The sequence below is a fragment of the Molothrus ater genome, chromosome 2 (genome assembly GCF_012460135.2).
Source record: "Molothrus ater isolate BHLD 08-10-18 breed brown headed cowbird chromosome 2, BPBGC_Mater_1.1, whole genome shotgun sequence".
NCBI classification, from domain to species: domain Eukaryota; kingdom Metazoa; phylum Chordata; class Aves; order Passeriformes; family Icteridae; genus Molothrus; species Molothrus ater.
The window spans coordinates 2946772-2960822 of NC_050479.2; the positions used below are offsets into that span (position 1 = coordinate 2946772).

At 43.5% G+C, this 14051-nt stretch overlaps 1 protein-coding gene across 2 annotated transcripts in view; it reads right to left on the bottom strand.

The window, feature by feature from the left end:
* Window positions 1-14051, bottom strand: part of KCNJ6 (potassium inwardly rectifying channel subfamily J member 6) — a 167691-nt gene that overhangs the window by 97816 nt on the left and 55824 nt on the right. The window contains exon 2 of one of the 2 annotated variants that reach the window (XM_036381701.2): window positions 12224-12272. The exons of the other annotated variant lie outside the window; for it this stretch is intronic. Coding sequence (XP_036237594.1) covers window positions 12224-12248 — 25 coding nt within the window. The 5' untranslated portion in view covers window positions 12249-12272. The remainder of the gene's footprint in view (window positions 1-12223; window positions 12273-14051) is intronic. 2 annotated transcript variants of the gene reach the window in all.

The following is a 14051-nucleotide window of genomic DNA, read 5'->3' on the forward strand; positions in this document are numbered from 1 at the left end:
TTAAATTTGTTTGCTATGGCTGTTTTATCCCATGGGAAAAAGAGAAGTGCACTGCAAGGATTGTTAGAAAGGCCTTATCAAGTTTAGTGATAGGCCTTGGATTTTTGGGTTTTTTTTTAGACAGATTCTGTTATGGGATCTGTTTATCACTCATTTAATTAAAAAATTTTAAAAGAAATTAATCCCTGATCAGAGTCAATAACATTTAAGAAGCATTTCCAGGCATTCTGCTGCTGAGTGGGAAGATGCAGATCAATAAAATCTTCTGTCAAGGCTTTGGAAGTGGAATTGGGAGGGAAGGAAAAGAGAAGAGTTTGATTGGAGCTGGGGTGTCCAAAATAGGATCTTGCAGGAGCGAAATGTTTCATGGAGACCCAACCTGGCCCTAAAGTTTTCCAGGAAATCCACAACTTTTCTGGATAAACTCTTGTTCCCTGATGTACCTGACTAGCAATCAGTGAGGCCACACCTCACTGGGATCAACCTCTCAAATTATTGGGATAAAGAAATAATTTTGATAAAGAATAAATTAAATAAATGAAATAACTCTTGTTCTCTGATATACCTGACTAGCAGTCAGCAAAGTCACACCTCACTGAGATTTACCCACTCAAATCTATTGGGATAAATAAATAATTTAGCAGTGTTCATGAACCTCTCCCTTTCCTTTTCATGTTCTGATCATGGGCATCTGATCAAGTTAGGAGGCAGAGAAACAGTAGGAGTTTTTCTGTTCACTTTCAGGGGGTTTGTATGGTGCTTTTCAAGATTTCACTTTGAAACATTACAGCCCAGCACACATGATTGAATGGATTCTAAAAATACACAGCCTTCACCCACAAATTAGTGCACCAGCATGAGTTACTTGTGCCTTAAATAGTAATACTCCCCTAAATAATAATGTTATCACCAAAAAGAGACTCAACTGCATGCAAGAGCAATATGCCATAGAAAGCTAACTTAGCAGGAGGTCTGGAGATAGTTCTGTGCTGCTTTATTAAAAAAAAAAAAAAAAAAAAGAAAGAAGAAAATTTGCCAGTACACCATCCAGGAGATCTCAGAGGGAATTATTCTTTACCTGTCATTAAAAGAACTACTCAAACAATACTAAAACACAGAACACAAGAAGAAATTTAAACTGCCACCCAAACTGTCAAGTGAAAGTATAGGTTTTAAACCTCAACAGAAATGTGCCATTTCTAAGGACAGGGAGTGATGTTGTTTGTTGTCCTTTGGTTTGCAGGTAGGTGAGCAAATGTTTCATGACACATGACATGACTTCATTGTGTAGGATCCCAGGAGAAACAGAGGAATCCTGTGATGTAGAGAGAGCAGGCTCAGCCTGACAATGATAAATATGTCAGACAGTGACAATCATTGTGTGATTTAGCTCTTGTGAATGAAGGAAAATGGTAATTGAAAGTGTCATGATTTGGAAGCACAATCGTCTCCCCATCACTCATCCTGAGGCAGTGGGAGGAGAACGCAGCTTCCCTTTGTTCCATGGGTGAAGTGGGAGCTGCCTGAAGCCATGGAGGGACACTTGGAGTCAGACAGGAGGCTCAGATCTGACCTCCCAGATCCTGGAATCTCAGAGTCCTTAAGGCTGGAAAAGTCTTCCAATGTCACAAAGTCCCAGCTGTGCTGTCACCTTGTCCCCAGCCCAGAGCACTCAGTGCCACCTGCAGGGGACACCTGCAGGGCTGGGCACTGCAAAGCTCCCTGGGCAGCCCCTGCCAAGGCCTGAGCTCCCTTTCCATGGGCAAATTGCTGCTGCTGTCCAAGCTGAGCCTGCCCTGGCCCAGCCTGAGGCCGTTCCCTCTGCTCCTGTCCCTGTTCCCTGGGAGCAGAGCCCGACCCCCCCGGCTGTGCCCTCCTGGCAGGGACTTGTGCAGAGCCACAAGGGCCCCTGAGCCTCCTTTGCTCCAGCCTCAGCCCCTGCCCAGCTCCCTTGTCGGAGTTCAGGACATTCCTCTGGCTGTCCTGGACTGCCAAGACCCCTGCCAGGGGGCTCAGAGACCCTGGCTGTCACAGACATCTTTTATGAAAAATCCTTTCCTTAGGGTTTTTCCTCCTGAGAAGCTGAGAGGCCTCAGGAACAAAATGTAACCAATGGTTATCTGCTGCTGTGGAATGCAACAGGTGCATCTGTGATTGGCCCATGTTGGTTGTTTCTAATTAATGGCCAATCACAGCCCAGCTGGCTCAGAGAGTCTGAGCCACAAGCCTTTGTTATCATTCTTTCTTATTCTATTCTTAGCCAGCCTTCTGATGAAATCCTTTCTTCTATTCTTTGAGTATAGTTTTAATACAATATATATCATAAAATAATAAATCAGCCTTCTGAAACATGGAGTCAGATCCTGGTGTCTTCCCTCATCCTAAGACCCCTGTGAACATGGTCACACCTGGCACAGAACCCAAGATGCCTGTGGTTTTGATTATGGAGCAAATTGGATTATGGAGCAAATCCACATGGAGCAAATTACCAACCTTAGATGAAGATATGCAAGCCACAAAAGTTCAAGTAGAATGATAGTGAATTTATCACAGGGTAAAAAAATAGATTTTTGGGGTTTTTAGAATGGGGGTTCAGGGGGAAAGATGGAAGGAACTGGGTGTGTCCAGCCTTTCTCCTTCTTCTTCTTGGCCTCCATTTTCTGCTGTGATGTTGGCACTTTTAGATTCGTTTAGAGTAGAAGCTCACTGTCTAACATAGGTGATAGGGATTGGGAAGTAATTGTAAATATTGTATATGTAGTTTTTTATATAAAAAGATAACACCACCCCAGGGGCAGGCAGAGTGCCTCTGTCTGACTTGCTGAGTGGACCTCAGCTGGACAGGAGAAAAAATTTTACAGATAAGATACAAGAAACAACCTTGAGACCAAGAACTGAAGAGCTCTGACTCCTTCTTTGAGTGCTGGGCTGGGAAAAGAGACTTTCCAACACGTCTTGGGGTCACTGTGAGCAGCAGAGACCCTGAGACTCCCTCAGCCCCTCCTGGGCTCCAGCCCCTTCCCAGCTCCATTCCCTGCCCTGGACATGCTCCAGCCCCTCCAGGGCTCTCCTGCACTGAGGATTTCAGGTGCCACAGCACCTCAGTGGTGTCAGGGGGCAAGGAGAAGTGCACCTGTCTGAGGAACTTTACCACCACCTGTGTCTGCCCTGAGTTTTATTTTGGATGAACTTTTCTGTTTTGCACTATTTTTCTTACAGGTATGTGCATTAATAAATGTACTTATGGAGTGTGAGGATGGCAAAGTGGGGGGAGTTCAGCAAAGAACAACCAGGACTGCAGGCTCTGGGTGCTGATTTGGATTACAAAATCTAACAGGGTGATTAGAGAGAGGTTCTGCAAGCTGGCAAATGTTTGAAGAAGGGAGATAGGGGAATTATTTAGGAAGAAAGAGCAATCTCTCATTACATGGCAGAATTTCAGTGCAGTGCCAACAGTGAGGATCAGCAGGTGAACACAGCTGTGTCCTCCTTTTCCTGCAGAGAGAGAAACCTGTGAGACATTCCTGGGCAGGAGCAGCAAAGAGAGGAATGCTGAAATCAGGGATTGACTGGTTTGGAGGAACAGAACAGCCCCATTGCCCAAACCCTGGCTCTGAAAACAGTTCTGGGCTCCCTCAGAAGGGGACAGATCTTGCAGGTCTCTGCCTTCTTGTTTATTTATATTTTAACAGCTCTCTCACTGTGGGGAATGACTCTCACTGGAGTCTTTCTGGTTTTCTCCTCCATGTAATTCAGGATATTTTATGGTGAAAGGAATAGTGGTAAATAAAGTTAGAAGAGGCTGAGCTGTGAGTATGGACAGTCACTCAGCAATAACACTTGGAATTAATGTGTTCTGTGCACACACTTCCATGCATTATTTGCCTTTAATATGGGTAATATTGTCCCTGTTATCCCCTGACAAATGTTTGGAGAGCAATGAAGGCAGGTGAAAAATACAGAGAGAACATAGTCCAGCTTCAGGGATTAATTTAATACCTGATTAAAAGGCAATTAAAAGACATCTGTCCAAAACACCCTGAAAAAACCTTTCTCTCATTGTTTATACTGGAAAGTGCAACTGGGCCCTTTTCCCAATGAAGTTGGACATTTCTCTTTCACATCAAATAGTTTATCTTGCCATGCTCTATGATATTTTCCAGTCATCGATTCTGGACACCTTTGCAAACAATTTTCAAAGTCTAGGGTTTTAAAAATCCAATACTTTATGGTACTACATGTTTAACAGCTGTACTTATACATCTCAAATGCTTTATTTTTTTCTGGTTTGTTTTTCCCTTAGCTGTTGACCAGCATTCTTTGCTGTCTCTCACATTCTATTTCCTAGAACTAAAATCCATTGTGGTCTTTTCTCTGCTTGATAAGGCTGATCCAAGAGAGAAAGGCTTCTACAGCTTTCAGAAATATTGATCCTTTTTTTCACCCTTGAATTTGACTCATCTGCTCTCTGTGGAGACAATTGATTAGACATTTTAATGACTATTTTTTTATCCTGAGTATGAACTCCCTACTCTTTACAGGTGGAAGCTGCACTTCCAGCACTGTGCAATGTTCACCTCTCCAGTTGAAGAAGTTGGTTGGCACCTCTGGAAGATTTAAGTGGATTTTAAATAAAATCCACAGAAAAAGCTCTGCATTAGAAGAGCCTTTAAATTATGAAACCGAGCCCCAAATAGAATCATGGAATGGTTTGGGCTGGGAGAGACCTTAAAGATCATCCAGTGCCACCCCTGTCATAGGCAGGGACACCTTCCACTGTCCCAGGCCGCTCCAAGCTGGATTTGAGCACTGCCAGGGATAGTTAGAGGGCAATTCTCCCTGGCCCACAATTGAACATACACTTATTATTTGGGTATGATGAGAAAATGATGTCTCAGTAAAGGCTTAAACCATTTAATTGACATTTTTGACCAAGGTCCTCAAAATCTGATCCTTAAAATCTGAAGTGACTTCAGCTTTCATGATTAAATTTCTACACATGCTTAAATCAATTATAATTTCCAACCTCCCAGGCATATATTTGCCCTCTGAAGAAAATTTCATTCCTGAGTGTATCTCATACCACAACTCATCCACAGTCACAAATTTTCCCTTCAGAAGATGTTGGTGCAATAGGACCATGGATTGGGATTGTAGAGAGCAGTGTCCTGGGAAGCTGGGAAAGTGTTTTGTCTAAAAGTGCTTTATCTTTGTACCTAAACAACTTTGATGCAGCAGGGAATGAAATCCCACCTTGTCCTGGGAAGGATGGGACTGGAAAACCCAGCTTGACTCTGCTGTGGGCCCCAGGAATGCAAAGAACATTGAGAATGTTTAAATAGTGGCAGCCTGACTGCAGCCTCTATTTTAGAAGTGGGTGATTTAGCAATGGGTGACCTGGAGCTAATAAAAAGAAAGGAAAATATATATAAAAGTGGAAGGAACAGGAAATACTCTGTTTCAAGGAGAAGAAGTCCAGTGTAGCTTATATGTAATCACTGTTCCTAAATAGAAAACCAGAAATTTTTACTTCATTCATAATTCAGCTCTTGGTTATCTCATCCCTGAGATTTGGAATTTAATTTTCACAAAGATTTTTAGCTTAGCCAAGGAATATTAGCAGTGCTATCAAAATTTAATATGTTTTTTGAAAAACCCAAGCTTCTAGAATCAAATGACTTTGTGAGAGTCTTGGTTTTCATTTGGGGAAAAAAACCAACCAATTTTTGTCCTTCACACTTGCAGAGAAAAGGTAAAGATAAGACCCTTAAAAGCTCAGAAAATGCCAAGAAATGCTCTTCACAATGTTATATACCCATGACTGGAAAAGCTGTCAGTCATCTTCCTGCCTAAGACAAGTTTCCTTTGTTAATTATTGCATAAATAAGTTCACAGCTCTTCTAGGCCCCTGTCAGTGCATCACTGAGACAATAAAATTCTTGCTTTCCTGCATAATGAATCCCTACTTTAGAATTTGATTCTCCCCTCAAACCTGACCTTTGCCTCAAAGAATAAACTGTTTTTTTCATTTAATAACAGCAGTGTTCTTTCTGTACTTTTGATTGTATGCATCAGCTAATTTCTGCTGAAACAAGCAAAACAACAACAATAATAAAATCATACATATTCTGGTTACATGTAATTCAAATTTGACCAAAGATTTAGGGAGTTAAGTTGGAAATAAATGTTATCAACCTACATAAACAGTGTGGAATCAACAATAATTAGATGTATCACTTCCATCTGTAGCTTAATATTTGGTACAAAACTTCTTCTCTAGTAATAACTGTAACAACAGAACATGAGATAAGGAAAATGCATATTGTGGGAAAACCAGCCTTCCTATTCTGCTCTTGGCACACCTCAAAAAAAAAAAAAAGGATAACCAGAGGATATCTGGATATTTTCAAAATAAATTACTCCCCCAAGCAAAGGCAAATGTTTTTCTTGAATAACTTTTCCAAGTGTTTTGGAGTTTTTGCTTTTGAATTTTGCACTCTGTAACAAATGGGTGGCACTTGATACCAGTGTGAAATGTTGAACTGGAAGTCTGTCCTTAGAAATGTTTTCTGAGAGGGAATAATCAGGGCTCTGGAGTGAGGAGAGGAAAGCCAGGCTTTAGGATCAGCTCTCAAAGGCCTGGTTCTGTACCTGCACAAGGGGCTGTGCCCACCCAGGGCAGCATTGCTGCACCACTGACTGCTGGTGTGGGCATGAAAAGGTTAAAATCACAGAATCATAGGATGGCCCTAAAGATCATCCCACCCCACCCCTGCCATGGCAGGGACACCTCCCACTGTCCCAGGCTGCTCCAATGTCCCCAGTGTCCAGCCTGGCCTTGGGCACTGCCAGGGATCCAGGGATGGAATTCCATCCCAGCCCCTGCCCACCCTGCCAGGGAACAATTCCTCGTTGCCAAGAGCCCATCCAGCCCTGCCCTCTGGCACTGGCAGCCATTCCCTGTCACTGTCATATTTTCTGGAAAAATCCCCTTGCCCAGGATTTCTTCTCCTGGGAAGATGAGGAGCCTCAGAGAAAAAACAATATCATCTCATTTGCTTCTCTCTGTTTCACTGCTTTGGAATGTGGCTGGAGATTGTTTACCAACAGGTTTGATTGGTTTCATGTGAATTGTTTTTACTTAATGACCAATCACCATCAGCTGTGTCAGACTCTGAGGAGGCAGTCATGAGATTTTCATTCCCATTCTTGTTAAACCTTCTGTCTGTGTCCTTTCTCTTTCCTCAATATAGTTTTAGTATAGTATTCATATCATATCATATCATATCATATCATAATAAATCAGCCTTCTGAGAACATGGAGTCAGATTCTCATCTCTTCCCTTGTCCTGGGGACCCTCACAGACTCAACGATTCCCTGGGTGCTGTCCCTGCATGCCCTGGAAATTGTCTCTCTCCAGCTTTCCTGGGGCTCCTCCAGGCCCTGCAAGGCCACCCTGAGCTCAGCCCAAAGCTTCTCCTGTGCAGGTGAACAATCCCAGCTGTGCCAGCCTTTCCTCCCAGCAGAGCTGCTCCATCCCTCTGCTCATCCTGGAGCCTCCTCTGGGCTCTCTGCAGCAGCTCCAGCTCCTCCCTGCGCTGGGCCCAGGCCTGGGGCAGCTCTGCAGGTGGGAAATCACCTGAGCAGGGAACAGGGCACACTCTCCCCCTAAATTCCTGCCAACAATTCTGTAGATGCAGCCCAGGAAACAGAACAAAAGGCAAAGATAAAATATGTAGTACTGGAGGGAAATAGGTAGAAGTAGGAATTTTACCATGTCCTATAGCCAGAGAGAAGGTTGGATATGTATTTGCTGTAATGTCCCAAGCAGCAAACATTCTTACAGGTCATAAACCACTAATTCAAAATCATCAGAACTGCTCAAAAAATTAAATTCCAGACTACCCTGGCACGTGTAAATCTGGAAATGCTGTGACTTTCAAGTAACTCAAAGCAGAAACATTTTTTCTCTATAAATTCTCCCTACAAGTCTGAGAGAGCAATAGGGGCACTTCAGGCTCAGACACCACAGACAAGAAAAAGAAACCTTTAGGGAGAAGCACTTCATGATAAACCAACTCTCTCCTGGGGTTTGTCTGCTCCTGAAACTCCTTCAGGTTGGCTTATATTCTTTCTAGCCTCTCTGAGTAAAATTCATAGTATCCTTAACTCAGAAGGTTTTATCTGGAGCCATCTGAGGTCTCAGTATTCATCATTTGGAAATACATCCACGGACATTTGGAGCTCACATTTTTGTAACAAATGAAGGAACAGCCTTATTTTAAAGCAGCTCTGCTGCCTCTGGCTGTCCTCAGGCAGGTGTGTGTGTGGAGTGGCTGGGCAGCAGAGCAGAGCAAGCAGAGCTGGTCCCTGCTGAGTCCCTGCTGGGGGAGCAGATCTGAGCTGGATGTCAGTGTCTGACACCCAGCCCTGCCCATTTCCCATCCCTTCCCAGCCTGGAGCAGCTTCCCTCTGCTCATGGCACCCCAGATCCACATTTCTGCAAAGCTGAGAACTTTGACAGCCTCAAAATGACTTTTCTTAAAGACACCAACATATTTGGCTACTCACTAAACACCTTGTAGTGCTCATTCCACAAAGCATTCCCAATGAGGATCATTCCTGAGGACTGGAGAGTTCTGTAGAGGATATTTCTCTAAATAATTTTTTTTATTAGCCAAATAGGTCAGGATGAACACTTGATTCCTTCCTCTGCTGTCAAATATTTGCTCTCCTACCTTCCCTGCTGGGATTTAGCCATTTGCAGGCCTGGTGATGGCATTTGGGTTAAAAATGATCACTGGGGCATGGGGACCTTAAGAACAACAGGGAAAGAAGAAAACAAAAGTTGCAAGGAAAATAATTTCATTCTTGGCTTCCTGGATGTGCTCAGCTTTTAAGTATTCTGAGGTTATATGAGGAAAATTGACTAATTCAAGCCATAAAGAAATTTTAAAATGCATATGGATTTTAAGGCATTATAAAGGAATTCTTGGACAGTTCCCTGGGGCTCAGTGTAATTGTGGTGGCTTTCTATTAATTCTGTGCAAGAGTTGTAAAATAATAACTTGAGGCAAAGAGTGGTGTTATTTGGTGTTCATTTCTGCTTCTGTATCAGCTCTTAGGGACTATCCTGAAAAATTTAGCAGAACATTTCTTGCTAGTTTGTACTTTAACTGTTGTATTAAAATGATTTTCCCCCCTCACTTTTTTTTTTTAACTTTCAAGGAAAACAGATCTCAAGTATAAGGCTCTGTCATGATACCTCATCTCTTTCCATCACCATAAAAGTTCTATGGAAAGAGGACAGAAAATAACAACAATGCATTTTTTTCCTTACCAATGTTCCCTTCAATGTGACAGAGCCTCTGAGAATGGAAATGCAAAATGTGACAAAAATACAGTCTTATTCCTGCTGGCAAAGAAAAAAACCCAAAAAACAAAAACAGCCTTGGAACAACCTCTGCATCAGTGCTCCTTCAGTCTCCCTCTTGGTGTGTGGTGTGATGTGAATCTCAGGTCCAGGGGCTTTGATTAGTGCAGAAACATCCAGAAAATCTTTATGGAGGAGAAGGGGCAGTGAGCAGTGCTTGGCAACTTCAGCAGGGTGTTCTGAGAGAGAGAAAATACAGAGCAGTGCTGGGAAGGGGATTGATTTTTCCTGGGGCTGTGCAAAGAACAAAGGGAAGAGAGGAGAGCAGCTCTTGGGTGAAACAGGAAGGCAAGTAATAATTCTGTTATATTGGTACCATGATCAAGCCATTTCTCCAGGTCTCTGAAACCCTCTCAGGCCTTGAATGTCCTTCTTTATTTTCTCAGTTCCAAGAAAAAGGTCCTGCAGTCCAAGTCGAGGTCCATTTATCTACTTCATTTATCTCATTTTACTCTGCACCAGTTTTAAAATAAGTACTGCTGTACATTCCCTAAGAATTTTATTTACACCTTGCAACCCTGTCCAGGATTTATTAAAAATATTTTAAAATGCCACGAAATGATCTGATAATTTCATAAAAGCCTTGCATGAAGTATGAAAAAATCCTCACACAAAGCAGCAGTAAACCCTTTAAGCATCATTCTCTCTCAAAGTTAAGTCAGATAAAATAATTGGCAGGACAAACACAGTGAAGGAACTGCACAGGGAATTTTTGGGGTTTCCCAATCAGTTACAAAGTGTTCTGGGCCTCTCCTCTGACTCCTCAGAGCACTCAGAGGGTCTGATTGCTTTCCCCTAAGACTTTTGGGCAATATTCCTTCACCTTGTTTCAGAAGGGTTGTGCAAAGTCCAGCAAGTCCCTAGTGACCTGGGAGATACTATTTATCTGCTTCCACCTTTGATAAGAGGTTCCTCCTTTGTTCCATCCATCAGGACATGATTACACATCAATCCAACATCCAGCAGCACCTGGTGGGGTCCTGGGATGCTTCTAGGGGTGACACTGAACATCCACAGGGATTAAAGGGATTAAATATTAAATTATATTGCACTAATACTATACTAAATTACATACTAAAGAGATACTACACTAAAGAATATTATACTAAAGAATACTAAAAAATCCCCTGTGACTGAAAGAGCCAGGACACAGCTTTGACCCAACTGGCCAAGAAATCCAAACAACCTTCACCAGTGTCCAAGTAACCAATCACTTTGGGTAAACAATCCCCAGAACACATTCCACATGTGCAAAAACAACAGGAGCAGTGAACAGAGATAAGAATTGTTTTCTCTTCTTCTCTGAGCTTCTCACTGCCCTTCTCAGGAAAAATCCTGGGAGAGAGTTGTGTCTGCTGCTCTCTGTCTGTGAAGAGAGCTGTGGCCACAGTGGCACAGTCCTTTTTTGGGCCTTGCTAAGTTGTAATTTTGTGATTTCCTCTGTTACCACCCTGGCTTGGCTGCACCATGGAGAAATACTTATACTTATTTTTATATATATATTTATACTTTTATATATATACTGCAGCAATATAAAATCAGAGAATCCCAGAAGAGTTTGGGTTGGAAGTGACCTTAAAACTCATCCAGTGCCACCAAGGACACTTCCACTGTCCCAGGCTGCTCCAACCTGGCCTTGGGCACTGCCAGGGATCCAGGGACAGCCCCAGCTGCTCTGGGAATTCCATCCCAGCCCCTGCCCACCACCCTTGGCGGGAGGGTTGGAACAAGAGATCTTCAAGATCTCCCAGGCCTGCTGCACCTTTTGGTGGGATTGGCTGTTTCTGATATTTAAATAATTTTTTGATAGCTTGTAGTGGTGGCTCTGCCCTGCAATGAGATGGGTAAGGAGATACAGGGAATGATTTCAAAAGGTAACAAAGGATTTGGGGGAGTAAAAAGTCAGGGAAGTGCTGCCCTAGGAACAAGCTTTCTGTACAGAAGCAGAAAAAAGTAACTGGAAAGAAATTTTTGACATACACAAGTTGTGCATACCTGTGTTTCTGTCATTCTGTAGTCTCTGGCTAAGCACAGTGAAATATTTCTCCCTTTTGAGTCAATTCATTTAAGCTTCCATGAGCTTTGGAGCTGATAAATTTTGGGCGAGAGGCAGTGGTCTCCCAGGATTTCACCCTAAATGGTCTCCAGATTGTGTCCACTAATGAATCATCCAGCCTGAATCTCTCAGCCACAAAAGCTTACAGCCACTACTCCATTACCTAGATCCCCAAAATATGGCAAAAATACAAAGTACTTATTGCTGGGCACACATTTAACACAACACAAACCTCTCACAAACCAGAGAAACCAACTGAAAGCTTTCCAGATACATCTCTGGCCATGATTCCTGTGGGATGAATGTGTGGCACAGGCAACAATCCTGAATAATTGCACTGGATTTAGAGTGACCTTCTGTAAGCTTGTAAAGGAACACATGAATCAAGTAAATTAGGCACTTATTAAATCCACAATTAGTTACATTCTATTTAAAAAAAACCCCTCAGGCTTACAAAGTCAAACATGGAGCAGGTTCTTTGCTGGATTTAAGCCCAAATAGATGTGATTTAAGCAGTGCATGAAGAAAATAGCAGCCCTTGTTCTGGGGATTCCTATTTTCTTTTGCTTTATTTTTTTTTTTAGGAGTGGAATGATTCATGATGAATTTGGGAGTGAAGAGAGGGCTGAATGAGATCCCTGGATGCAAGCACTGCGTTCTGGGTTTGTGGCTTTATGAGAGGGAGGGGGACAGATGGAAAAAGAAAGCGGTTGAACTTCCTATTTGTACTCACTCATCGACTCTGTCAATTTGGCCATCTCTGTTTCTCTTTGGGGCTTCTCCTGGGGGAACAGACAAAATGAAAAACAAATATATATATATATGTAATAGAGAAATAGAAATACACCTGAGTGCAAGTGGCAATGTGAGGGGAGGACATTCATCCATTATATATTTCTATTTTATTTAGGGATTTAACTTCACTCCTAAATAGCCTGAACCTCTGTGGGCTTTTTTTTTTTCCCTTGTAATTTCTCAATTTTTTCTACTATGAAGTGTGAAGCTTGTATTTATTTATCTGTGTGTATCTAGCTGGAGAAATTGAAATTATTCAATCAAAGTGATAACAGAGGAGGAAGTCCTCCCCACTTTTTCACTCTCTGCTAAAATACTCCTGTTAGGCCTTGCTGACAAAAGAGCAACCCACAAACCTTTTACACTGCAGGAAAAAAGCACTTATTTGGAAATAAATAGGTTTTCTATGGGAGCTCGAGTGTGTGGTGTGGCACTGGGCTGATGCTGAGATGAACTGAGGTACTTGAGAGACTCGCAAGCAAAACTGCTGGTCTTTGTCTCTTGTTCCTTGCATTATTTTCTTTTAATTTAATTTTTTTTTTTCATTTCAGATATTTGTAGCTGAGACAGAAACTTGGTCAGTCAAGAGCCCTTGAATTTGGTGAAAATCCAATGTCTCAAAGCACAGCTCAGCCAGAGCTGTGGAGGCTGGGCCCAATCTCCTGATTTCAGAGGCAAAGTTTGGGCTGAATGAAAACTGCAAAGCCTGTGAAACTCCAATGAAGTGGTTTTGAGAGGATGTGGTGGGGCTGTTGTGACCCCTCTGTGACTCCCCACCCCTCCACCTGTGTCAAGGCTGTGAGAATGGCTCTCCTGAGTCACAGGTGAGCAGATCACAGCTCTTCATTCCTCAAAAAACCTCAGTAAGGGAAATGTGACTTTAATCGGCAGTATCCCCAAACAGGAGCTCCTTATCTCAGCTCTGGGACATGGTGCAGGGTTTTGGTGACCTTCAGTAGCTGCTGGAGTGGCTGGGGACAGGAGTCACTGTGGTGACATCTCCCATTGACCGGGTCTGTGCTAAAAACGGCACCAGGGAAAGGCACAGGCTGAGAATTCCCAGAATTCCCAGAATCCCTGGGTTGGAAGAGACCTTCAAGACCATCGAGTCCAGCCCAGCCCCAACCCCTCAACTCAACCCTGGCACCCAGTGCCACATCCAGGCTTTGTTAAACACACCCAGCCATGGGGACTCCACCACCTCCCCAGGCAGCCATTCCAGAACTTTCTCACCCTTGCTGGAAAAACCTTTTCCCTGCTCTCCAGTCTGGATTTCCCTTGGTGCAGCTCGAGGCTGTGTGCTCTGGGTGTGTCAGTGCTGCTGGAGAAAGAGCCCAGGGCCAGCTGAGCCCAGGCCCCTTTCAGGAGCTGTGCAGAGTGAGGAGGGCAGCCCTGAGTCTCCTTTGCTCCAGGCTGAGCACCCCCAGCTCCCTCAGGGCTTCCTCACAGGGTTTGTGTTCCATTTGCCACGAATTGTCCCTGCCAGGTGTTATTTGGCAGGACAATGTGGTTTTCCAAGGCCCTTTGGGTGTGACGTGAGCAGACCCTGCTGCAGGGGTGCCAGGCTGATCAAGGCCAGGATTATTTCCTAACTCCAGAGGACCTGAGGTCTGCCCACCTCTACTTCAGAATTCCAGAATCCCTGAGGTTGGAAATGCTCTGCAAGGTCACTGAGGCCAAGATCTGCCCCATGGGCACCTTGTCCCCAGCCCAGAGCACTCAGTGCCACCTGCAGGGGACACCTGCAGGGCTGGGCACTGCAAAGC